This window comes from Hylobates moloch, unplaced genomic scaffold (genome assembly GCF_009828535.3).
Source record: "Hylobates moloch isolate HMO894 unplaced genomic scaffold, HMol_V3 SCAFFOLD_9, whole genome shotgun sequence".
Taxonomy (NCBI): Eukaryota; Metazoa; Chordata; class Mammalia; order Primates; family Hylobatidae; genus Hylobates; species Hylobates moloch.
Window position 1 is genome coordinate 66688376 of NW_026652284.1, and position 27880 is coordinate 66716255.

The 27880-nt window shown below is 36.4% G+C and overlaps 2 protein-coding genes and 1 pseudogene across 15 annotated transcripts in view; 1 reads left to right on the forward strand and 2 right to left on the reverse strand.

Annotated features, from left to right (window-relative positions):
- The window catches only part of WWP1 (WW domain containing E3 ubiquitin protein ligase 1), a 123668-nt gene extending 115749 nt beyond the window's left edge, over window positions 1-7919 (forward strand). For 4 of the 5 annotated variants that reach the window (XM_032759975.2, XM_032759974.2, XM_032759973.2 and 1 more), the window contains 2 exons: window positions 19-91; window positions 5392-6920. In XM_032759975.2, the coding sequence (XP_032615866.1) occupies window positions 19-91; window positions 5392-5491 (173 nt within the window). In that variant the 3' untranslated portion in view covers window positions 5492-6920. Of the gene's footprint in view, window positions 1-18; window positions 92-5391 lie in introns of all 5 variants that reach the window. The other variant, XM_032759972.2, reaches the window with a different exon arrangement.
- A 2226-nt stretch (window positions 7920-10145) lies between these two features.
- The window catches only part of RMDN1 (regulator of microtubule dynamics 1), a 43378-nt gene continuing 25643 nt past the window's right edge, over window positions 10146-27880 (reverse strand). For 4 of the 10 annotated variants that reach the window (XM_032759985.2, XM_032759978.2, XM_058444209.1 and 1 more), the window contains exons 3-10: window positions 27140-27227; window positions 25004-25163; window positions 23382-23471; window positions 18787-18842; window positions 17438-17525; window positions 15783-15813; window positions 13296-13429; window positions 12922-13133 (exon numbers count right to left, since the gene is read on the reverse strand). In XM_032759985.2, the coding sequence (XP_032615876.1) occupies window positions 13062-13133; window positions 13296-13429; window positions 15783-15813; window positions 17438-17525; window positions 18787-18842; window positions 23382-23471; window positions 25004-25163; window positions 27140-27227 (719 nt within the window). In that variant the 3' untranslated portion in view covers window positions 12922-13061. Of the gene's footprint in view, window positions 10984-12729; window positions 12836-12919; window positions 13134-13295; window positions 13430-15782; window positions 15814-17437; window positions 17526-18786; window positions 18843-23381; window positions 23472-25003; window positions 25164-27139; window positions 27228-27880 lie in introns of those variants that run through there. The other 6 variants (XM_058444207.1, XM_032759979.2, XM_032759980.2 and 3 more) reach the window with 6 other exon arrangements.
- Window positions 17485-22335, reverse strand: LOC116813384 (protein N-terminal asparagine amidohydrolase-like; annotated as a pseudogene).

The window sequence follows — 27880 nt, forward strand, 5'->3', positions numbered from 1 at the left end:
CTTATTTTCCTGGTGTAGGAAGTAATGGGCCTCAAAAGTTTTGCATTGAAAAAGTTGGCAAAGACACTTGGTTACCAAGAAGCCATACGTGGTAAGTTCAAGATCCTAAATACAAAGGTGAAAGCCACAGAGAATCTTTTGTTTTGTTTTTTTAAAAATATGTAAGATCCAGTATAACTGCTTATTCATTAAAGTAGTCAGAATTTCAATTTTGAGAACAGATTGATTAATACAGCATTCTATAACTGAACACTTTAGCGTGTTCTCATTAATAGAAATACTTGAGAAATGCATCCAGTGATTCAACAAATATTAGTGTACCCACTATGTATATAGTAAGATTTAAGTATTCCCTGTTTTTTATGCAGTTTGTGCCCCATGGTAGGGCACAAATGACAAACAGATAAACAAATAACTATTTGCAAATCCTGGGAAGTCCTTCGAAGGGAAAAATGAGAGTACTGTAATAGAGAATAACTAATGGGAACTTACTCTGGGTTGGGTGGTCAAGGAGATTTCTTGGAAGGGGTAATTTGTTTAAATTGAGTTTGATAAAGAGCATGATATGGGAATACACAGAGAAAGGGCATTCTTTGAACAGAAATGCTGAAGTAAACAAAAACCCCAAAGAAATTGTTTTTCAAGGAAATGAATATGATAGGTGTGATTGGAACTTAGTAAATCAGAAGAAAGGGAGATGAAAAAATTGGGGGATGTAGGCAGGGACTAAATTATGTACAGCGTTATAGGCTAATTAAAGAACTGAGATGTCAAAGAAAAATTAGACAGCTTTGAAGAGTTTTAAATAACAAGTAATGAATCCCAGAAAAATCAGCCAGAAAACAGTATAAGGAAGGATTTGGATGCAAGGGTGAATGCAGGGAGAGTAGTTAGAAAATTGTTATGGTTACCCAGGCCAAAGATGACAGCCTAGAGATAGGTGATTCTTTCAAGAGGTCAAAACTATTTTCGGGCCGGGCGCGGTGGCTCACGCTTGTAATCCCAGCACTTTGAGAGGCCAAGGCGGGCGGATCACGAGGTCAGGAGATCGAGACCATCCTGGCTTACACGGGTGAAACCCCGTCTCTACTAAAAATACAAAAAAAATTAGCCGGGCGAGGTGGTGGGCACCTGTAGTCCCAGCTACACGGGAGGCTGAGGCAGGAGAATGGCATGAACCCCGGGGGGCGGAGCCTGCAGTGAGCCGAGATTGCGTCACTGCACTCCAGCCTGGGTGAAAGAGCGAGACTCCATCTCAAAAAAAAAAAAAAAAAAAAAAACTATTTTCATACTAAGCCATTATTTGCCTTTTTATCATTTTGAAATTTCTGCTTGTGGTGCAAAAGCAATGGTTTGTGAACCTGCTTGTGCCTTAGCACAAATCAAGGCAGTGGCACCAAACTGCTACCTCTATTCTTCAACAGCATACACTTGAGGTTTAAAGCAAAAAAAAAAAAAAAAGAAAAAGGCAAGTTCATTGAAGTTCTTTATGAAGCAGTAAAAATTACTAACTTTATTAAATCTTGATGCTTGAGTGTATGTTTTTTTAACATTTGTGTGACAAAATAGGAAGTCTGAAATAGCACTTCTGCACACCAGAGAATGATTTTCTTGAAGGAAAGCTTTTGGGCAGTTGTTTGAGTTGAAAGCTGAACTAGCTTGCTTTCTTTTATGGAACACTACTTTTACTTGAAAGAATGACCCACCAACAGTTTATGTAGACTTAGGTATTTGACAGACATTTTCTTGAGAAGTAATGATGTTAGCTTGTCATTTTAAGGAAAACAACAGGCATTTGGTGGTAGTGATAATTACCACCATGAGCTTGACAGCTTCTTAAGACTTTCCTCGATGAGATTAGTGGGGTTTTTTATTTGTTTTTTGTTTTTTTGTTTGTTTGAGACGGAGTCTCAGACTGTCACCCAGTCTGGAGTGCAGTGGCGCAATCTTGGCTCACTGCAACCTCTGCCTCCCAGGTTCAAGCGATTCTCCTGCCTCAGCCTCTCGGGTAGGCTGGGATTACAGGCTACCTGGGATTCAGCTGGGATTACAGGCACGCACCACCATGCCTGGCTTATTTTTATATTTTTAGTAGAGATGGGGTTTCACCATGTTGGTCAGGCTGGTCTCGAACTCCTCACCTTGTGATCTGCCCGCCTCGGCCTCGCAAAGTGCTGGGATTACAGGCGTGAGCCACCATGCCCGGCCGATTAGTGGTATTTTAACAAATGTGATTTTTTTTTTCTATTACATAATTAAATGTGTCAGCATTTAGAAAATCCTTATAATTTGATGAGCCATTATTTTCAAATGATTAGTGAATGCTACAACGAATGTTACAAAATGACGCATGGGTAAAAGTTCTTTTCAAAGTGCAAGAGAGGCCAGGCACAGTGGCTCACACCTGTAATCCCAACACTTTGGAAGGCCGAGGTAGGAGGATCGCTTGAGCTCAGGAGTTCGAGACCAGCTTTGGCAACATGGTGAAACCCCATCTCTACAAAAAATACAAAAATTAGCCGGGTGTGGTGGCACACACCTGTAGTTCCAGCTACTCTGGAGGCTGAGGTGGGAGGATCACTGGAGCCGGGGAAGTCAAGGCTGCAGTGATCCATGATCACACCAGTGCACTCCAGTCTGGGTGACAAGTAAGACCCTGTCTCAAAAAAAAAAAAAAAAAAAATCAAAAAGTGCAAGAGAGAAAGAGAGAACAGTAGATTTTGTATAACAAAGTGTTCTTTGACTTGATTTCAAACCCATATTGTGCATTCCCTTGTCAAATTTAGTATCAAAGAATAATATCCATAATTATCTGACAAGATGAGTAATCTCCATTTCTAACTATCTGTGTGGGGCTATAGATTAAATGTACAACTAGATATCAAAATCCAGATGTTTTCTATTACACCAGATATTTAAAAGATTTCCAAAACTATAAAACAAAATCATTCTTTCCACTATTTTTTTTGGAAGTAGTTGGGTTTTCCCCATTAAAATGTTATGTTTATTTTCATATCAAAATGAATTTTTTTAAACTTGTTTTAACTTCTAATCCAGTAAATATCAGTAGCTATAATTCATATAAATAAAAGCTCTTTGCAGTTGGAAATTCATTTTTTTTTTTCAAGACAGAGTCTTGCTGTGTTACCTATGTTAGAGTGCAGTGGCACAAACACAACTCACTGCAGCCTGAACCTTCTGGGTTCAAGCAATCCTCCCGCCATAGCCTCCCCAGTAGCTGGGACCACCGGTGTATGCCACTATGCCTGGCTAATTTTTTAATTTTTTTGTAGGGACAAAGTTTTGCTGTGTTGTCCCAGGTGGGTCTTAAACTCTGGGCTCAAGCTGTCCTGCCTTGGCCTCTGAAAGTGCTGGGATTATAGGCATGAGCCACCGCTCCCAGCCAAGGTTGACAGTATTTTTAAGAGTGAAAAGGAGTCCTGTGACCAAAATTTGAAGACCTCTGCCTTCAATTAAAGTGATAGATCCAATATGTACAGACACGCGTGTGTGTGTGTGTGTGTGTATTGAGAGAGATTTTTGAGTCAAAGGGAGAATTAAAATAGATTTCAAATTTGGTGAAAGGAGAGTAATTACCACCCACTGATTTCTATTTTCTCAAAGTATAAGGAGAAGTCACTGGCTAAGAGTGAAGAAAGGAAAAACTTTTGAGAGAAAGAAGGAATTGGGAGAATTGTTAGAGAATAGGCAAGTATTGATTAGAGGAACGCGGCTAAGATTGCTAGGCAAAATTGGATTGCTCACTTGGATTAGAGCATGAAACAAGTGGACGGCAAAGAGCGTAAGCTTTCTTTCCCCACCACAGCCCCCTCCCCACCCATAGCAACTCGAAAGTAGCAAAAGTTTTTGAAGAGTGGCATAAACTGGTATGTCTTTTTAGCACAAAGTAAAAAAGAAACAAAACAAAACAAATAGACCCAAAGAATTCTCTGATGGTCCAGATCAGAGGTGATGGGGAAGCATATACAAAGGGATGTAGTGGCAGTAGAAATGATGAGGAGGAGCCTGGGCAACATGACAAAACTTCGTCTCTACAAAAAAAATACAAAAGTTAGCTGGCCATACTGGCATGCGCCTGTACTCCCAGCCACTCCGGGGGCTGAGGTGGGAGGAGGGAGGATTGCTTCAGCCTGGGAGGTCGAGGTTGCAGTGAGCCGAGACAATGCCACTGCACCCTATCCTAGGCGACAGAGCCAGATCCTGTCTCCAAATAAATAAATAATCAGGAGAAAAAACGGAATATTTGGTAGACAGAATGACAGAATTTGACAAAGGCTATGTGTGCAAGCTGTAAGAGAACAGAAAGTGACTGGTTGTCTTGTATAGGACGTATTGAAAAATAATATTTTTTCTGACCTCGTTATCATACTCTACCTTGAAGTATAAAGGGGAGGGCAGTATATGGTCTGCTTAGTTGCTGCTATTAATATCTTTAACTTCTTTTAAAATACAAAGAATACAGTCTTAGAACAGCACTGTTTTAATGAGATGCCTTGTTTCAAAGGCTCTTTCCTGACTCTGACATGGGAGGGTCAAGGGCACATGGAAGGTGGTGACAGTGGTAAGAAGGTACCTGGATAATCTCTGGAAACCTTCCACATGGGAAAATGAAGGTACAGAAGGGTTCTGACTTACTCAGAGCTATCTCACTAGTCACTGCTACTGTAGGGACCAAAACCCTGAACACCCGAGTCCTAATCTAGCTACTCAGTGCTGTACCTCGCGAAACGAAATGCTATTCCACCTTTGTAAACTGAAAAATAATATTGTTATTTTAAGCATTTTTTAGTATTTTAAAATTTTTCATCAGTTAATCCCAGAATGGGATTATTTGAGTATGGCAAGATTGAAAAAGTGTCATTTTAGAAGAGTTTATATATGTGGTTACGAGATTATTTGAAAAGACAAACTTATATATTTGTTAATTGACTATCTCCACCCCAGAATGTAAATTCCATGAAGACAGTGATTTTAGTTTTCTTCACTGTATCACTAGCTTATTGGTTATATAAAACATTCTTGGTAAATGACTGATGAATGAGTGACTGAGTGGATGAAAGAAATGGACTCTTATCCTAAGAGAAGTTAAGAGGACTCATGACACATGTAACAGGAATAGTAAAAAGAAAATGGATTTTTTAAAATTTGTCCTTATCCATATTGCTACACTTATTATTTGTAATTCCATTTTCCTCTTGGAGATGTTAAAATAGTTTTTATATGTAAGTCTTAAATTTAGATTACTCTAAATACTTCTGGCAAAATTTTAACATGCATCCATTCAGCTTTTCTATGTGCTTTGAAAAGTATTCTATTAGATTTTTTTAATTTTATTGAAAACATCTTGATTTTGTTTTTGTTTCTGTTCAGTTTTAATCGCTTGGATCTACCACCATATAAGAGTTATGAACAACTAAAGGAAAAACTTCTTTTTGCAATAGAAGAGACAGAGGGATTTGGACAAGAATGAATGTGGCTTCTTATTTTGGAGGAGCTCTTGCATTTAAATACCCCAGCCAAGAAAAATTGCAGATAGTGTATATAAGCTGTTCATTCTGTACAGTGAATTTTCCGAACCTCTCAAAGTATGTTTTCCGTTCTTCCACAGAAATATGCAAAACAGTTCATCCTTTTCTACTTTATTTATTGTTTCCTTGAAATGACTGACCAGGAAAAAGATCATTCTTAAATTTTGAAGCAAGTGAAAGACTTTATTAAAAATACATATATATCTATATAAGCATATATGATAGTGGCTCTAGTTTTATAGAGCTCCAAGTGTATTAAACATGACAGCCGTTCATTCATAAAGATCTGGATTTGCTTTACCTTGTTAATACTATCTAGGGGAAAAAGTGCAAATTGCTCCATGTTCTTCTCTCCCTTATGTAACATCTCCTGAGGGTGTTTAGTTGCATGGCTGTTCAGGAAGGTATTAAGGGCTTAGGCCAAATCTTACTTTGAGTATGTTAAAAAAAAAAAAAAAATGCTGCTGGCTTTTCTGAAGACAGGTGCTTGAACCTGTCAGTTTGTTTTAAATAAATACAATAGTTGAAAATTTTTCTCTGTTACATCAGTAATATTATCAAAGTAATGGATAAAACCATAACTTACACATGAAAGTCATATACTAGATCTGATACTAGTTTATTTTCGAAATTGGAAGGATTCATTGAGCAGCACAGAAGTTTGTTTACATGTTACTTTGAGATGCTAGGTATTTGTGGAATTAAAAAGAATCAGGCTCTTTTGTACTTTGGTTTTAAATCTGTGATGCTTTTCAAATTTAATTCATAATAAATTGATGCAATTTCATACTTAGGAACATATAAAAGGTAATGTGAACTCTGCCAATTTCTTGTGTTCAAAGTTTTGGTTTTTATGAAGCCAGATGGATTGAAGAGTTAAATAAGCATTTGAATGCTCTAATATGAGGCTAATGATTTTCTGTTAGTGTTTGAATATCTTCATTCCTCTCAAATTCATAACAGTTCTATTTATCTGAATTAAATAACCATATAAAAATCTTTTGGGTCTCCCCCTTTTTACACAGATCATTATTTTTGTCATAACACTTTTTAATTGTTTTTCATCATAAGGGCCTTTGCTGAACTACAAAAATGTGTAACAAATTAAAATCTGATGTGAATGATATTAATGCTACTTTAGCAAACTGGGCTTCCTAATAGAAAATTTTAAATTTCCATTTGTATCATGCTTTTAATATGCACTGTAAATTTCATTAACTTAAACATTTTTTATAGCCATGGAACTGACTTCTTAAAATCTGTTGCCTATAAATATTTCACTGCCAAGTACATACAGAAAAACAGTAATTATTGTTTTGCCAAAATTTTATTTTTCTACATATTGTGTTCTCCATTTTATTCAGAATTCATAGTAAAGATGAAAGAAAGGTAGAGCTCTGCTTGGTTGAATAGACTACTTTTCCAAATCCTAATTATGAACACTCTGGTAATTTTCAAGCCTAAAGAATTAAAAAAAAATTCTAATGTATGTGACAGGTTATGTGATAGAGGGAAACTGGCCTTCAAAAAGGACTGCCTTAATGATACCATAAAAGAGTTAAGTATTAGAATTACAAATGATACCACTGCTATATAAATTTTGCCATGACAGAAGTTATTGAATATCATTCATTGTAGGTATGATTTAGCAGATTTGACTGAAGGCGGTGGCTTTCCAGTTCGTTTTCAGGGTGCTGGTCTCCCTCCTCAAGTAAGAAATTACGATGCACTAGGTGAGGCTACACAGAACCCTACAAGAGACCAGACCAGCTTTGTTTTGAAGAATTCATCAGGGTCTTCCACTTTTCATATCTTTTCAATTATAGCTATCCAAGACCTACAGGCAGAGCTGCCTTTTTTATCTACCCAGCAGCAGTCAGAAAAACTGTAGAAATATGGTCTCCCACTCACCTTCTCCCCTTCTTCCCTTCCAATTCCTGTTCTGTGCTGGACTAACCAAAAAGAAATTAGGAGTGCAAGACTCTCTGTGCCCAAAACACAGTTCATGAGGAAGTAGACAAGAGGGAGGCTCAGAGACACGTTTATATCGCTACTTCATTTTGGTGACTCCCCGACCCCCACCACCAGTAAATGGCCCAGGGAATAGATCACAGGCCCAATACAATTGTTAGATCAGTTTAGTTGTTTGTCTACCAGGTAAAGCAGCTTACCAGTGTTTCCCCCCGCCCCCCGCCCCGTGTACCTCCCAAGTAGTCGAAAATGAAAAGGTTAACAAAACGTTTTCCCCTGATGACTTCTGTTAACTACCTAGCTCTTCCTACCCTGACAACTAAATAGGATGATGATATGTGTCAACTGTATTTATTGCCAGGCAACTTTGCTTTTGGTAAGTTGCATCTGGACTGGGAAATCTCCAGATACATGACAGAAAGCCACAGCTTTGGGCATACCTGAGTGGAAAACTCTTGTAACTGCATGTCCTTTAAGGACATGAGCTGTCACCTGGGGAGATAGATACCATTGCATAGATTGCTGTTAGAAGACTGTCTTCTGAAAGGAGGTTCAAAATTGTCCTGCTGGTGAGCTGTGGTTCCTGTCCTGTAGCCTTCTGAGTAGATTGGTGCCAAATACAGCCTATTGTAGACTTGTTAAGTCTGAATGTTTGGTTGAACCTAAGATGATTTGGTGGATGTTGCAGAAGTAAAAATCTTCCTCTGTTGAAATACACAAATAAAAGTTCTCCTGTAACACTCAGTTGGCCTTAAAAGCCAAGCTTTAGGTCAACTGAGGATTTGATCTAAGTCCAAAAGTGACATCTCCTAAATTCCAAAATTTCTCTCCTGAATTCTCAACCAAGAACAAAATCAGAGATAATAGTAGTTGTATTTACTGGTATTCATGGTAAATCCTTTACATAAATTATTCTCTTGATCCTTACAATTCCATGAAATTGGTGGGGCTGTCTTTAATGATGCTTATTTTATACATGAGGAAAGTGAGTATGAGAGAAGTCATTTTTACAACCTCCACAGCTAGTACACGGCCCATGATTAAAAACTCAGTTGAGATAACTTGGCCATCAAGAAATTGAGAGCTTTTAGGTTCTTATAGAATCATGGCCATTTTCCAAAATCAGTATTCTACTCATATCCTCAAAAGGAAGGAAGGAAACATCTATAATGGAGAGATATAGCCTAGAAGACAGAGTACTACCAACTTCTATATACATGTATGTGGGGAAATAAGCATCTCAATCCAGCAGTCAGCTCTGGAATCCACACAAGCACAGAATCAGGTGGGGGCTGCACGGGAAGGAGAATGTAAGGGATTCCTGGGGTTTGTTCTCAGTAATGGGTCTCACCTTTAGTGGGGAAACGTCACGAACCAATGTGACACGTGGGGAATCAGGCTCCTGGGAAGTCAAATGGAAGAGACTTAGTGCACAGAATCAGAATCTTGGGAAGGCACCATGTCTTGCAGAAGAAACCTAACCCTCAAGAGAGTAAAGGGGAAAAATGAAGATAAAAGGACCCAGTAGCCACACTCCTGGGCATGTATCCCAGAGAGATAAAATCTATGTAGACATAAAAACCTGCATACAATGCTCATAGCAGCTTTATTTGTAATAGCCAAAAATCAGGAATAACCTAAATGCCCCTCAGCGTATGGTTGATATGGTATGCCCATACAATGAAATACTAGTCAACTCTAAAAGGGAACAAACTATTGATAGAACTTAGGTCTCAAGGGAATTATGCCGAGTGAAAAAAAAGTATCACAGGGTCTCACTGTATGATTCCATTTGTATAACATTGTTGAAATAACAAAATTATGGAGAACAGATTAGTGCTGTCAGAGTTAGGGATGGATGGGGGAGAGGAGGTGGATGGGTGTGACTATAAAGGGACAGCACTAGGGATCTTTGCAATGATGGAACAGGTCTGTATCTTGATGGTGGCAGTTACAAAAATCTACATGTGGATACACACAAGAGCATTTAAAAGTGGTAAAATTTAAATAAGGTCTGTGATCTGTACCAATGTCAGTTTCCAGGTTTTGCTATTGTACTACAGGTTATATAAGATGTTAGCACTGGGACAGGCTGAGAGAAAGGTACACAGGACCTCTTTTTTTTTTTTTTTTTTTTTTCAATTTGTGAATCTATGATTTTTTGAAAGTAAAAGTATTTTTTAAAGTTCTAATAAGGAATCAGGAGGTAAAACCTCACCTCCATAAAAATCTTTATTACTGAATGATACCTGATCTCACAAAAAACAACTAAGCAGAAAATATTCTTGAACTAACCCAGACCCTTTCTTCCCATTTGATGACCTAGTATTGCTGGTAACTCAACATAAAATTACATCCCTAGGGAAAAAAAAAAAAGTCACTCTAAAGAGAAAATTGAAAATTAGAAAAAGGAGAGTAAACTTTAACACAATATGCTAATATGAATTAAATTATTAGATATGAAAAAAATCCAAAATAGCAACTTAAAAACTCAGAACTGGACAAACAAAATGCAGATGTGAATGACTAGCTAAAATCAGGAAAAAAATTCGGAGAAAAAGACAAACACATACCAGACGTGAAGGCAATTATAAAGTATCTAAGGAAGAATAGATACAACCAAATGTAAAATAAGGGATATGGGAGATATAAATGAAAAGAGGCAAGAAAATGAAACAAAAAGGCTAGAAGAAAAATCAGTAAGTGATAAATGTGAAAGTCAGGCAAAGATCTAATAGAACTAATTTGAGTCCTGGAAATAAGTTGGAACAGCGGTTCTCAAAGTGTGGTCAATTAGGCCAATCTGGAATGCGAAAGAATCTATGACAACTGGACGGGCCTATTCAAAAAGTCAATGATGTTGCAAGAAGAAAAAGATGGGGAACTGTTGTGGATGGAAAGATTAGCAACAAATCAAATGCAGTGTATAATCTTTGGATCCTGATTTTAGAAAGCATGAGACATCTTGGGGACATTTGAGAAAATTTGAATATGGGTAGATATTAGATGATGTTAGAGAATTGTTAACTTTTCCAGTTGTGATAATGGTCTTGTGTTTGTTTAGGAAGATGTCTTTATTCTGGGAAAATGCATGCTGACACATTTGGGGTGAACTATTACGATGCTTGCAATCAATTTCAAAAGGTTTAGAAATGTATGTGTCTATACACACACAAACACACACATATAAATACAGGTTGAACATCCCTGAATCCAAAAATCTGGAACCTGAAATTCGTGCTCCATAATTCAGAACTTTCTGAGCGCCAAAATGATGCTACAGGTAGAAAATTCCACATCTGACCTCATGTAACAGGTCACAGTCAAAATGCAGGTGCACAACACAGTTTATTCACTCTCCCTAAAGGAAAAAACCCATTTTAAAAAGCCATCCAGCAGAATGCCACCACATCCCTAGAAAGACCCACTTCCTGGCCCTTCAGCTGCTTCTGTTTCTCTTCACCTACAAAAATAAAATACAGTATACAATAACCTTTTAAAATACAGCATCATAAGTGGGAGACTGAAAGCCTGCCATTGTTGCCGTTAAAGAGCTGATACAGGTGTCTGGTGATGCTACTGTTGCCTAGCTACCCTGATCACATTATTTTTTCACTGTATCAGCGGTATGTCATATTTTTTTTTTTTGCCATCCTTGTTCCTATGCGAGTTATGTCATTTTTTACTGTTAAGTACTTATGCATGAATAAGTATAAGAAAATAACTGCTTATTGGTAGCATATACATTCAGTCAGGAATGATGGTGACATCAAACAACCACAAATTGCCCACATGAGTGGCTGAGATAACGACACCTTTGTTTTCTGATGGTTCAAGGTATGCAAACTTTGTCTCAATGCACAAAATTATTAAAAATAATATTATATAAAGTTACCTTCAAGCTATGTGCATAAGGTATATATGAAACAAGTGAATTTTGTGTTTAAACTTGGGTCCCATCTCCAAGATATCTTATTGTGTGTATGCAGGTATTCCAAAATTTGGACAAACATCCCAAATCCAAAATGCTTCTTCTAGTCCCACGTATTTCAGATAAGGGCTATAGAGCAAAATCACTGAATCTAAGAGATGGGTGTACAAAGATCACTACTTTCAGTTTTCCTTTTTGTTTGAAAATGTACATGACAAACATATCCATACAGTTCATTGTAACATTACAATTCCCAAATCCTTTGGGAAAAATCCACCTACACACACAGTCTCTGTTTATCTAAGTGGATTCAAGATGCTCCTTTTTACAAAACTTAAAAAGATTTTGCAGTGGTGGCACTCCAGCCTCAAGGGAGTAACAGAGTCCTGCCTATTTAGAAACATCTTAGTATTCCATTTCACTCTTAAGTTTTGTGTTCCTTCCATTCCATTAGGGAATGGAAATTTGCGTCTGATGACAAATTCAGTCTACCATGAGACTACACCACATTTAAAGTAAACTGGCCAGGTGCGGTGGCTCACGCCTGTAATCCCAGCACTTTGGGAGGCCGAGGCAGGCAGATCACTTGAGGCCAGGAGTTTGAGAACAGCCTAGCCAACATGGCAAAACCCCATCTCTACCAAAAATACAAAAGTTAGCCGAGTGTGGTGGTACAACCTGTAATCCCAGCCACTCAGGAAGCTAAGGCAGGAGAATCACTTGAACCCAGGAGGCGGAGGCTGCAGTGGGCCGAGACTGTACCACTGCACGCCAGCCTGGATAACAAAGTGAGACTCTGTCTCAAAAAAATAAAAAAGGAAACTACTCCATTTTAGTCATCTCCTGACTTAGTTCTTTACTTACACAGGTTAGCTCCAAAATATATCATTTAACTACTTTATGTCAGGAACCCACAACATCCTAACCACTTTCACCACACCTTCTCTGCAAGATTTCAACTTAGAATCAATCCAACTTGAAAATCCATCCCCCTGTATATCCCCATTTCCCCTCCTCTACAAAGCTTTCTTTGCTTGATCTCCCATCCCAATGTGATCAATCCTTAGAAATCTCATACCATTTTGCATTGCTGGTATCCAGGATGCAAAATAATCTCTGCCTGAGCCATGGAGATTTATTTCTACCATTCTTATGGCGATTATTTCTTTTACCTTATTATTTGTGAAGAAGCCTAGAATTTTTTATATTTACACTGTTAAATGGTCACAACATTTAAAAAGCCGTAGAACAGTTATAGTTCATATATTAAGTTTAGAATTAAAAGAAAAGGCAATGTTTATTAGCTATTTCATACATCTTCTCTGAAAAGTTCTCAATTCTTCTCACTGAAACTTGTAAGCAACTGAGCAGCTTCTGTCTGTATCTAAAATGGAAAAATACATGTTATAAGTAAACAGGAGAGCTAAGAGACTAACTTGTGAAATTTAAGTTTATAAAGTGGGGTTTCTAAGAGTTTCCAAAAACCAGATAGGACATTATAACAATAAAATTTCTTGACAGTGACCAGATGGGACTCTCAGCTCTTCCACTTTAGTACACATCCCATGACTTTTATGTTTTAGAAATGTTAATTCGATCTGCCATGTGTGTCAAACAGGAATAATTCTGCATTGTAGCAGGCAACCCGTAACATCCACCTGGTGATAGTAACTGAACATTTCCTATATAGAAATATAAATGTCAATCAATTTATACTTGAAATCAACATACTTGTTTTCAACATTATTATGCATTTAGAAAATTATGCTTTTAAAGAAGTTCTTAATTCACCATTTAATAGTGCCTCAAAACCTTTCTGCCTTACTTTATGGGAGATGTTTTACCTGTTTATCCTCCTCTGTGTGTGCTGGATAGTCCTTGGCTTTCATTAGCCAGAAAGCAGCAAGCTTTTTGTTGTGTAGTTTCAAGTATGTCTTTCCTAAAAGAAGTAAGTTTTTGCTGTAGAAGTTTGGATCCACTGCACATAAGAAAGAAAAAATGATCTCAGATGAAACAGTGTTGCTTTTATTTTTAAAGGTTTGATTCTGAGGTCTAAATTTCAATAAATTTGTGTGGTCAATAAGTGATTAGACTAATGGGAATTCTCTTTTGTTCAACTGTTTATATCTCAAACAAATATTTATAAAGTAATAATTACCAATTAATAAACATCTACAAATGTGCTAGGCACTGCATCATACACATTTCTCATTTTCACAACTTTATAAGTAGGTATCTCCATTTTATAGATGAGAAGCTGAAGCTCCTGATAGAATGTATGCTATTTGAGGACAGTGATACTCTTTTTAATCTCTTTAGTTCCCTATGGTACCCCAAGTGCCTACAACAGTGTGTGAAACATAACATACATTCAGTGTACGTCAGCTGAATAAGTGAATGAAATAATGATGGTGACATATATATATTTGATCAACATTTACTGGATGTCAGCTATACTTAAACATAGAGGATGAAACAAAACCTCTGTTTTTTTCAACTTTATAACGAAAAGGAGAGAGAAACATGAACACAACTAAATGTAATATAAAAATGAAAGGAATGCTTTACTAGATATACAAACTTTGAAGTGCTATGAGAAACCAAAAAAAAAAAAGTGGAGAACATTCTTGGCTGAGAGAAAGGCATAAATAGAAAGCCTATGAATGAAAGCATAGAATTACCTCACCAACTTAATTCTTCACAAAGTGTCCTTCTGACAATCTGAGATCCTCTGTATTCAAAGCATACTTTTTCCTGTATACAATTAATGATTAACTCCATTTGCTCCTTAACCAAAATTGTTTTACTTCTTTTATTTGAGCAGATTTGTGTGATGCCATGTTGATATACTTAAGTTGTCCTGGGGTTAAATATATTCGTATATTCATTCATCCGAACATTCATCTATTTACTCAGTCATTCAACAAATTTGCCAAGCATTGTACCAAGTAATGAGTGTGCAATTGTGAGCCAGAAAAGACAAAGTCCCCATCTTCTCTGAATGTACAGTCTTACACATGTAAATGTTCATAGTATTGAGTGATAAGTGTCACCGGAGAAATAAAAGATACTAAGGGCATCGGAGGAGCTTCTGAACTGAATATGGACCAGAAAGAAATAAGGTAAGGTCACTGAAGAATGATTGAAGTTACCAGGGATTATTTTAGCTCCATGAGGGTAGGACCATGTTTTTCTCAACACCCCCAACCCTTAAGTCTCTAAGGTCCTATATTTTTACTTTGTAATTAACTTTTAAATTTGTTAAAAAGTCATTCCTAGATTCATATTCATGATATATGAAACAGTATGATCAAGAGAGGGTATCAGTAGAAGGTAATAATGAATAAATCAGAATTGATGAATTACAGAGATAAAACATTCAGATAAAATTCTGTAGAAGATAACTGTTATCATGAGATGAACAAGTCCATTATGTGTGGGATCTCAAATTTAATAAACATGGTATCTTCTTAATTTTCTCCTGATTACGTTTCGTAGAATATATTTCAATGGTTTTTATGGTCTATTTGGTATCATATGCTTATGTCTCATCTCCCCCACTTAGTGTATGAATATTAAAAAGGATAAATTTAGGATGGGCTGGTGGTAGTTTCATAGGACTAGTCATTTTTTCAAAACAAACATAACCTGAAACTCTTTTTCACAATATCTGCAATAGAACTAGCCTGGCTGAATAGCAGAATTCCCATTTAAATGCCTCTAATGAGATGCATAATCTTTTTTTGTTTTTTTCAGACAGGTCTCACTCTGTGGCCCAGGCTGTAGTACAGTGGTGCAATCACAGCTCATTGTAGCCTGGAACTCCTGGGCTCAAGTGACCTTCCTGCCTCAGCCTCCTGAGTCGCTGGGACTACAGGTGTGTGCTACCACACCTGGCTAATTTTTATTTTTATTTTTTGGTAGAGATGAGGTCTTGCTATGTTGCCCAGGCTGGTCTCAAACTCCTGGGTTCAAGTGATCCTCCTGCCTTGGCCTCCCAAAGTGCTGGGATTACAAGTGTTAGCCACCACATCTGGCCAATGTGCAGTCTTGAATAAGACAACTACCATGTCAGAGACTCCTCTCACAAAGGAAGGCTCAATTACATCAAATGATAGACATTCCAGAACTGCAGCTCTAAGTTCAATAGCAGCCTATTTCTCATTCAGGTGATCTTTACTGAATAAAGACTTTAAAAATTGTTTTACAATATCTAGCACAAAAACAAGTATAACAGAATAAATAACTGCTTTAGAAATTGCTATTATAGTATATATTCAGCATTCATACAATTTTAACTATATTAATATGTGTAATCAAAAATACCTTACCTTGTTCTGCCCTGTGAAAGTAGCCTAAGGCCTGTCAAAAACACAAAGAGCCCAAACATAATAAAAAAGATTAAAGAAGACAATATTAAAAAAGCATTGTCTCAAAGATCTATTGCTGTATTAAAGTCAGGAAATAAATCATCTTAAAATAATGGTCACTTCTTCAACAGTGAGAGTTAACACCCAAAGTGAACGTAACACTTCAATCATCATTAAGATTACAATATATGGACTACTTCTGGTAATAACTTGGTTGCTGTTTAGAACTTGTACCAAACTAACATCATATACAGAAAGGAAAGAACATTATCACGTGTAACTCAGCTATTTTGACAGTTCTCTTAAATCATAACTAGTGATTTCTAGTAAAAACAAAATATAATCAAAAGCTGAATTTATTCAGGTTGCACTAGTGAATTTTTAAGAGTCCATTATTGAAATTCCTACATACAATGTTATTTTAAGTCTGAAACTTTTTGTCCTATTTATGCCGTTTTTGTAATGCATTCTCTAATGACATTTGATTTCTAGAAACATAACTAATTTGATAAAGTAGAGCTGACTATATTTTTTGTCCTTAAAATGACCTGTTTTAAAAAAAAAAAAAAAAAACAGGGTCTCACTCTGTTGCCCAGGCTGGAATGCTATGGCGCAATCACTGTTTATTGCAGCCTTGGCCTCCTAGGATCAAGTGATCCTTCTCCCTCAGCTTAGCTGAGTAACTGGGACTACAGGCGCAGGCCACCACACCTGGCTAATTTTTGTATTTTTTTTGCAGAGGTTTTGCCACATTGCCCAGGCTGGTCTCAAACTCCCGGGCTCAACTGATCCACCAACCTCAGCCTTCCAAAATGCTGGCATTACAGGCGTGAGCCACCGGGTCCAGCAAATGGGCATTATTTTAATAATGCCATTATAAAATAATGTATTATAAAATAATGTATTATAAAATAATGCCACCAAAGTGCATTATTTTAATAATATTTCTCAACTGTGTGTAAAGAATACGACTATTTTTTTACATCAATTTCTACATTATAGCTTCCCAGAAAGAAAAAAAAGCTCCTTGTTCTAATGTAAATAATACAAGTACAGCTTTTTCAATTGCCTGTTTTCTTACTCTGAAAAGCTTGTGATGAGTAAACCCAAAGTTTAACCAGAAATTCCTCTCAAATTTTATTTTTAACAAGAAAAGCAAAAGGCCTTGAAAATATGAGAGAATATGAACCTTTCACATGCTTTTTAAAATAAAAGTTATAATGAGTGTTCTTCTTTTATCAGTAAAGCATGTGCTTTTCTGTTATTGTGTATAATATAGCTAAAACATGCTGGGTAACAGATGCTGTATTTCTTGTTCTATTTTACGACGTCAATATAGTTTAGATTTCAAACAGAAAATGAAGGTAGATTTTAGCCACGAGCCACTTTAGATGACAGTATTCCAGAATTACCAGCCAGTCACCTAACGGGGAAAAAGAAAACCACTCAACAGTCAAGGATAATAAGTTTTAAGCCTTGTGATAACACAGTTGAATTGGATCATTAGAAATTGCTCAAGTCCCCCACTGAATCAGAGCTCCACATGTGTGAACACACAGTAGAATGGCACTGTGGTTAAGCAATCGGTACTAACTTAACAAAGGACATCATACTACCTTCTCATAGGTGGAACTAGGAGGAGTTGCAAACAGCATTTTAGCAATTCTTCTTTGATACCAAGGCATTTCAGCAAATGTATAGCACCTAGAGGGAAATAAAACAATTTTATACATTCAAATTGTACCTTCTTTTCTCTTAAAGTTAACTAAGCATCTTAATACTATAAAAGGAATCTTTTACTGTATGTTTAAACAACTTGTGCTTTATATGATATCTACTAGGTAATCCAGAGACTGACATAGTGATCCTTTAGCTGGGGGGTGTATTTTGTGATTAAATATAAATAGTAAGCAGTCATACTAATAACAGTAATATAATATACATCTACCACTGAGTGCATTGTACCAGGTACTGGGCTGATTCTCTCATCTATTCCTTGTAACAATTATATATGAGATAGGATAATTTCCCCTATTTTTCATATAAGAAAAACTCAGAGAAGTTAAACCTTACTCAAGAAAAATGACAAAGCCAAACATCAAATGTATAAGTAACAGCAACCAACAACATAAATCCATTTTTAAAGGGGCAAAGCAAATGATTAACCTCCAAAGATCTCTACAACTTTTCAGAAATAAATAGGAAACAAAGTGTTGGATCTTTGACTAGGGTCTAAAGTCCTTAAGGCAGAAATTGCTATTTCATTTGGGTTTGCTTACTAGCATCTGACTTAGTGACTGCCCCTCAATTATCATTAATCCTCAGTGAGTGAGTATTAGCTTAATATGTCCTTTATCCTGAAGAATGTATTTCTCTTTTAAAAGAGTTTGATACAGGACAGTTTACACTGGTACCCTTCTTAGATGGCAGTAAATATTCAGCTCTGCAGGCTATACTCAAAAGAGTATCCCATCGATCTCAAAACAGACTCTTAAACCATCAAGTACATAATACTTTGATAAAGCCTCATACCAGCAAAATAATAATCTACAGTGGACATAAGATCACATAAAAATAGAAAGATTGAAAATCGGATTATATGGTTCCTCAGATTAATCAAGACTGTATCTGACACATTTTGAAGATACAAAGACCCTCTTGGGGCATTCTACTGTTTTACTATAGTTACATTAATTTCATTTAGCATGGTAGATAAGAATAGTCTTTTCAGTCTGTACATGTTTCTAAATGATCTGAATAACAATGTTTAACATGGTCATAATCAAATTTAGTATGTTCTAACAATACATATACGAGTGCTAGTTAATGGATTTAGCACTCTAAGCTCTGTCAGATAATATTTTAAAATATTTAATATCTTTTTATATATGCAAAAGATATTTATACATACTACAAAATAATATCACACTAAATACTACTGAAATATTTAAAGAAATTTTCTTACCAAATACCCATAAGGTGAATTGAAGTAGCATCTTTAGGGTTCAGTTCTATTGCTTTCTAACAAGAAATGAGAAAAATAAATCATATTTGTTTTCTAAACACCAATAAGTGCTTTACTGTGTTTGCTGAAGCCATTTTTTAAAAAATGCAATTGTGTGTTTCAATTCTCCCATTATAATATCAACTTTCTTCCTCCTGATTCTTTGATTAAATTCATTTCAAAACACTATTAATGACTTGTACTAAGGTTACTATTTTGTATGGTTCAGATATTTATAGTGTCTATCAAGATGAGAAAAAAACAGGAAATACATAAATTTTGCAAATTAGTCTACAGCTCTTAATGTTTCTTCCAGATTAAAGGAAAAATGGATAAGGAAGTACTTTCTTGGCAAACTGTAGATGAAGACTGAATAAAAGTCATTCTTTCCTAAAGAAGAAAAGTGCATTTTAGTTTTTTAGAAAAAATGTAATTTTAGAAAGTCTCTTCTATGCAGATTTTAGAAAGTCTTTTCTATTTTTAGAAAGTCTCTTCTTGTATGCAGATTTTGTTCAACTTCCCCATCTGTACTTACCAAAGGAAAAATACAGTTTATTAATAGAATAATTATATGCAATGTAAAATATGTTGAATCTCCCTAATTTATATTTACTATGTGAATTAGTATAAAGCATAAACTACAGAATACCTTTAAAGAAACTGTTCCTCCTTTTATCCATTATTTTGTTGAAAACCACTAAAGAAATCTTACAGATTCATGTTGTTCATATTAAAAGGACTCTTTTTGAAAAAGTTAAGATTTCCTAGTTTATGCTTTTCTATAAACCCACATTTTTGCTTTCAGTTTAGTAATGTGTGAGGTACACATTTTCAAATATTTGTAATGGTTAAGAGCATGGTCTCTGAGACCAGACTGCCAGGAATCGAGTCACAGTTTAATGACCTTGAACTGGTTGCAAGATCTATATTCTTACCACGACTGAGTTTTTTCTCTTTTATAGAAAAGTCATGTACTTAACTCATAAGGTTGTGGTAAAAAATAAATAAGTATCTTAACATGTTTATATGCAACTTAATGCCCTAAGCAACCTTTCCCAATTGGGAGTTCCACTAAAAATTAAGCCCTACAAAAAAATTGTATAAGTAACTATTTTTTTCCATTTCCTAAGAATGATACAGAGATACTGTAGTCCCATTCTAGATGCATAGGAAGGAAGTTAATTCATCACAATGGATGCGTGAGGGGATCAGGGTTTAATTTTCCTTTTTTTTTTGCCTTTGCCAAAATAAGGTTTTATTTTGAAAGTCATTTGAGAAACACTGAGGAAGGAAGGAGATGACCTAAGACCCAATGGACGTAGGTTCCAAATCTGGATTCTTGCTGGCCCCACCAACGGTCTCCGTCAGGCCAAGAAGGTTCTGCTTTCTTTGGTAATTCCTATTTTTTTTTAGCTTCCTGGAGAAGAGATCTTTTCCCACAAGCGATCTTCATTTTTTTTTTGTAGAGTAGGGCTTTATTTCTAGGAAACCGTGTGTTGGTTGGAGTGGTATTTTTTTAAAAAAACATCAAGGTAGATCTAATATGTTCAACAAAGTGGGGTGGCTCGGCCAGACACGAAGTGGAAAGATTCTCTAGTATTTGCTTGTCATCTTGCTGCAAGCAGAAATCCACATGTGGAAATGGTGTCCAGGAGTACTGTCCTATACGAAGTTGTTCTGTCTTTGCATCATAAATGCTAATCATTGGTCCTCCTGCTAAAGCTCACGCGGCATGCAGCTGCTCCTCCAGACCTCAATCTTGAAAGGAGGCTCTGTAGGCCAGGCACGGTGGCTTATGCCTGTAATCTCAGCATTTTGGGAGGCTGAGGTGGGCGGATCACTTGAGGTCAGGAGTTTGAGACCAGCCTGGCCAACACGGTGAAACCCTGTCTTTACTAAAAATACAAAAATTAGCCGGGTGTAGCAGTGGGCACCTGTAATCCCAGCTACTTGGGAGGCTGAGGCAGGATAATCACTTGAACCCTGGAAGCAGAGGTTGCAGTAAGTGGAGATCACACCACTGCACCCCAGCCTGGGCAACAGAGGAGACTCTGTCTCAAACAAAAAAAAGAAAGGAGGCTCTGTAAATCTTTGCAGTCTTAAGTTGACAGCAATGCCATGTATTACTAGAAAGTGGTATTCATTTTCTTCCCGGTCATTTAATTCTGTCACACATAATCATAATATCACTAAGTGAATGTCATCTTGCCTGTCAAATTCACTAAGAAGTTAATGAGTGAGTTTTTGTGACAACTGCCTCCCCCATCACTGAAGCCTCCCACGAGGTATACTTCCAGCCTTCCACATTGAGTGCAGTCGGAAAAAGACTTTATGGAGTTCATGATCAAGGGGACCTCAGCTTTGGTGTCGGTTCCATCACAATGTGTCAAGTAGGTGGCCCCATAACCTGTGTGCCACAGGACCACAATGTGACAAGTAGTGGCATTATCAGAACCCAGAATGGAGATGGAGCCATCCTTCGGGGAGGTCACTTCGGGGAGGTTCAGCTCTCTTTGCTGAACATACAGAAGGCCCTGGGGTCCCAGTTGTTGAACAGACTGAACATACAGAAGGCCCTGGGGTCCCAGTTGTTGAACAGACTGACCTCTGAGACGTCTGGCTGTTTCCTCCAGAGGCAGGTGGGCTCGGACGAGGTCCCCAGCAGACTGTGGCAGCCACACTCGCTGCCCCTCAACGAGCAGTGGCATCGTGGAGGCAGCCGCCCAAGCCAGGGTTTAATTTTCTTATGGGAAGGGTTGAGGGGGGTACTTTCAAGCACTTTTATAATCAATCCTTCCTGCCATTGGTCTTCCAAAAATAATCCAAAGATGTTACCACTTTAGATATATAATGGAATTTGAAATGTAAGTACTATAAATGATCTTTTTAATATGTAAATACTAAATACTGCCATTTAAAATATAAACATGTACATTTGAAAGCTTATATAAAACATTGTTTTTTATAATCTATAACCTTCACTGTTTTTTAAAAAAATGGAAAGTATGCATTTGTGTATTTTCTACACTTCTTCATTATTCACTTTGGAAGTTATGTCATGTATTTCTACATCGTGAGGCACAGAGAAATTAAGCGATTTATCTAATGCCACTGAGAAAATTACTGTATTTCCCTGAATCTAAAATATCAAAAATGACACACCATTAGTTTATGTGCCACTAAGAAAGAATGTATCACTGCCAACTACAAGGTAAGGTTCCAGCGATTACATCACGTAATCTCATTTCAAGGATTTTAAACTGTGAAACAGGTAAATTGTTATAAAATGTCAGTTATTATGTATATATTACTATCCATACCTGAACAAGAAAAGCTAGGTCTCTGGACTCCCACTCATTCTTTTTCACTAGTTGTTATATAAACCAGGAATTGACACTAAACCATAAAATTATGAAAAACTATTTAAATGGCAAATTCAGCACTATCCCTATGTATGTTTCCATCATTTTTCCTTCCTATAATCTCAAAAGAGAAATAAATATGCTGGTATTTTTGTGGTAGTTTTTTTTTTTTTTGAGACAATGAAGTTCATCCATGTTAAGAAATATACAGACTCCTATGCAATTCTTAGCACCTAACAGCTTACTATAAATAATTAACTTTGGAGGAAAATATTTTAAGTAAGACACACAATACACACACAGATATCAATCTTAAATAGAATTATTACTACAAGGAGTGGTGTGTCAATTGTGTTAAAGACTGTTACACTGGACCACGCTTTCCATATTCAGGAACTTGTGTCAATGGTCCTCTCCCACAGAAACTGGGCTTGCCCTTGTGACTTGTTTAGATTAACAGGATATTATCAAGTGTGATGCAAGCAGAGGCTTGCTAGAAGTTTGCACATTGGATCTTTTCCCATGGAACACTCATTCTTGGAAGCCAACTACCATGCTATAATGAAGGTTGAGCTAGACAACTAAGTGATTAAAAAAAACAAGTGAGGAGAAACTCTCATAGGTGAGAAGCCATCTTGGACACTGTAGTCTCAGCTGAGGGCCCAGGTGAATGCAGCTGTCTAAATGACCTCAGCTATACCAAGCAATATAGAAGTGCCACTGCGTTCAGTTAACCCACAGAATTGCAAGAAATAACAAACTGTCGGCTGGGCACAGTGGCTCACACCTATAATCCCAGCACTTTGAAAGGCCGAGGCAGGTGGATCACCTGATGTCAGGAGTTTGAGACCAGCCTGGCCAAAATGGTGAAACCCCGCCTCTACTAAAAACACAAAAATTAGCCAGATGTGATGGTGTGCACCTGTAATCCCAGCTACTCGGGAGGCTGAGGCAGGAGAATTGCTTGAACCCACAAGGTGGAGGTTGTAGTGAGCTGAGATAGCACCATTGCACTCTAGCCTGGATGACGAGCGAAACTCCCGTCTCAAAAAAAAAAAGAAATAACAAACTGTCATGGTTCTACTCCACTGTTATCATAGGTGGTTTGAAATACAGCAATAGATAATGAAAACAAAAATCTATTCAGAAAAATTTGACTTTTAAAACTCATGAATTTGAATAATTCATCAGTACCTCAAAATGCTCCTTGATGATATACGCATTTGCAATTTTAGCCTTGATGCCTTCATAATCTCCAACATCACTAAGGCAGATTGCATACCACTGAAAATTTTAAAAAAGTGTAAGAACAATAATATTCTTAATATTCCATTCAATACAAGGTAAAACTGTATAATATTCTTCGACAGTCATTCTCATCTAACAAAAAGTTACTGAGCATAAAAACTGTATTAAATGTAATGGAATATATAAAGAAAAGTGGACATGGCCCTCTAGAAACTCAGGAATAGGGTTGCGCGCAGTGGCTCAAGCCTGTAACAGTACTTTGGGAGGCTGAGGTGGGTGGATCACCTGAGGTCAGGAGTTTGAGGCCCTGGCCAACATGGTGAAACCTTATCTCTATTAAAAATACAAAAATTAGCTGGGCATGGTAGCATGTGCCTGTAATCCCAGCTACTTGGGAGGCTGAGGCAGAAGAATCACTTGAACCCGGGAGATGCAGGTTGCAGTGAGCCAAGATCACACCACTGTACTCCAGCCTGGACAACAGAATGAGACTATGTCTAAAACAAAACAAAACAAAACAAAACAAAACAAAACAAAAAAACCTCAGGGATAGGACATGTTTATAGAGAACTATAATACAAGGTAGAAAGTGTGAATTTTCCAAGAAAGTTACCAACACAATGAGATAATGGTTCATGTTTATGGTCTGACTATCAATTTAGAAGAATATGTAATTGAATGTTTTATTTTCTCATTCTCTTTTCTTGGAGTTCCATCTACTCTCACACTGCATTGTTACAGTAAGAACAGCCACAATGTCAACTGTGACCTTGTCTCCACAGCCACAGTTGGACAGCAGATCCAAACTGAGATGACCTAAGTTTCTTTCTCAAGAAATGAATCTAAAATAGCCACACTTCAAAACCCCAGGTGCTGTGGAAAGTCACAAGACTTAGGATAAGGAGAAAAAAAATGTCTGCAATGAAAAAGATTTTCAGGTAACAGCAGAGTAGAGAAACAATTAATGAAGCCTCAGAGCAATCAAGCCAATTTTTTCCCAAGGTCCAACTTCACCCTGCCTTTGGGTTCTATGAAGTCCAACAATCCAGAAGGCTAATGACCACCTCGTCTCCCTGTACGATTTACTGAAAAACGTTGTTGTGAACCAACAAGAAATCCTGAAAGCAGCTGAGTTACAGGTGAAAAGTCATTCTAGGTCTCAGTTGTCTAGCTGTTATATTCCTACCTCTAAATAAAACAGAAATATAACGTGAGGAAAATGAGAAAACATCGGTGAAGCGCTTATATTACTAAGAATATAGATATAGGTAATTCATGAAATTACTAAACTCCTGTTTAAAAATAAGCATTCACAAAAGTAATTTATCAAATACATATGAAGTTAGACCAAATGTTTACAAAAACAAAGACTTCTTTTCGAAAAACTTATAAAAATAACTATCTTCCCTACTTCTTTAAAATAGACAAATATCCTTAAGATATGATTAATAAAAAGAAAAAAAAACTTAAAGTAGAGAAATTGTTCTTCCAATGTAAATTAGAGATAATAGAAAAATATAGAAAATGTACCTCTCAGTACATGGTAATAGCTTAGTTAAGCAACTGACCTTATGAGCTGCAAAACTTGATTCATTTTTTTCTAGTGCTCTTTTTGCATACTCCAGGGCTTCATACACCAATAGCTTTTTCTCCTCTTCTGAGGTTCTGCTAAGCTGAGCTACATCACGTGATGCCCGTGCCAAACGCCACAGTAACTCTGCATCTTCACTAATTTGAAATAAAATACAAAACAACCATTTTAGCTCACATTTAAAAATTGTTAAGGGTTACATTACTAATGAATATATTATGGTCTTTCAGCCTAGGAAGCTAGCAACATGATATCAAAAGCCATTAGTAATAATGCTAAATTTATTATTTTCTTTAATATAAAACTTTTATTTGCTAAAATTTCCTATAAAAATGTCTAATATTCATAAATATTAACTTACCTCTAGTATCTAAAATACTGACTTCAAAAATATCTTTGCATTCAAATTCTCTGAACATTTGCCCTACAAAACTCAACACATTAACTTGAGGCTTGGCCTAACTGGCACTGTGTTTCAAATAGCTCACTCAGTAGTTCATACAGTATCATAAAATACATAAATTTTATAGACAGGGTCATGTTCTAAAAATACAAAACTGTTGAATCCCTAGTCTCAAATACAGCACCTGACACAAAATAGTTTTTGACAATTATTTGCTAATGAATGAATGGTTGAATATAATGTAATCTCAAAATAAATCCTGTTTGAATACCATGCCATGATGCATGGGTTACTTCAAGTAAGAGCACTGGATTCTTTGAAGAACTGCCATTTCCATATAATGATATAAGAAATCGTTAATAAATTATTAACCACCACAACTGACAGAAATAATTGTAAAAATTAAATTCCGCCAGGCACGGCGGCCAACGCCTGTAATCCCAGCACTTTGGGAGGCCGAGGCGGGTAGATCACCTGAGGTCAGGAGTTCGAAACCAGCCTGAACAATATGGACTAAAAATACAAAATTAGCCAGGTGTGGTGGCACAAGCCTGTAATCCCAGCTACTCGGGAGGCTGAGCCAGAAGAATCACTTGAACCCGGGGGGTAGAGGTTGCAGTGAGCCAAGATTGTGCCATTGCACTCCAGCTTGGCAACAAGAGCAAAAAACTGTCTCAAAACAACACAGTACAATACAATACAATACAATACAATACAATACAATACAATACAATACAATATACAATACAATACAATACAATACAATACAATACAATACAATACAATATAATAAATTGCCTTTAATCCTAACTTTGTATTTTTTTAACAAAAAATAAAAATTTGAAACTAAAGGTTCCTTTAATTAAGATAGTTATTATTCAATGAATATAGAGTAACTACCTTACAGCTTATTTCTCAGGTTATCAATGAAATGACAATAAAATGCCAAACCAGCCACCTTGAATTACTGAGGGGAGAATGGAGAAGAAAAGATCAATCCTGTAGATATTTAGAAAGTAACATTGATGGGTCCTGGGGAGAAAACTGGTTTTGAAAATCTAAAAAAGGCAGATGAAAATGACTCAATATTTTTAGTTTAGGAGATGAGGTAGATTAGTGATCTAGAAATGCTATTTAGCCATATGACTTACTTTATAGGGTTGAGTCTTTCTCTCACTCCACACTCCTCCCAGAAATGAGTACACACTGATATTCTACACTAAACATACAATCTAATACTAAAAATAGAAAAAGGGGGTATTTTTGGTTTCTCTGAAAGACTGTCCTTCTAAAGTAATACACAGTTACCACTCAATGGTGGCATGCAACATCCTACATCTCAGTGAATTCATTTAATCTATACCAATAAAAAGTTACTTTAAAAGAAATGGAATGAGAAATATACAATATAGCTAGAAGGGATAAACATATATTCAATAACTATCCTGTATCATCTAAAGCAAAATGGAAAAATCAAAAGAAATTTCAACATTCCACTAGTTAGTAACACCTTTTCTAAATCAATGAGATACATGCAGCATTTAACATAAGAAACAAATAGTATATTATAAATTAAACTCTAAGAAATATTTTGAAGTAAAAACTACAATAATCAATTTTTAAAACCTCAAGCACTAAGGGTCATTCTAATTGTTAAATAACAAAAATTTTGAGGAAACCACAAGCCTAGGCCTATCCTATATTGCTTACCTTTCCTTGTATTGGGTTAGCAACTGATAAAGTTTTTCTGTTTCTCCGCTTTCATACAGGTAGTCTGCTTGTTCAAGTATTTCTTCAACTTCAAAGATTATAAAGGAAAAAAGACACAATAAAATACGTCTTCCCAAGTCAGATGACAATAATTCAGAGAAACATAAACACTTTTATATATAAGCAAATGAAATAAGATACAGAAATGACCTATAATGAAACAGCAGAAATTAGGAAGAACCTAGATGGAAATAAAGTAGAAATAAGCATAACACTATCATAAAAAATGATTTATTGAAATCATGGGAAATAAAAAATTAGAAAACTTATTCTGGTACTAAATATGAAACACTAACAATAAATACAACACTAACGATAGCTGATGAGCTAAAATAATTCCAAAAACTCTCATAATATTTTAAGAAAGTTTACTTATCTGAGTTGGGCCAGATTCAAAGCTGTCCTGGGCTCCATGTGGCCTGTGGGCCGCAGGCTGGACAAGCTTGCTCTACACAGTCTTTCTTGTTGCTGCTGTTAACTACCATCCATTGTAGAAAATAAAAGTCATCTACGTGCAGCACTGAATGTTAGTAATTTGCATGAACCAAACCACACTGTTTTAATAAATTCTCTTTATATAGAGATGTTGTTCAAAGGGTCAGAGCTGTCATCAGAAATTTAGATGAACCTAACTACACACTGAATCTGGAACTTATTGACACTATGCTCTGACCGACTCTT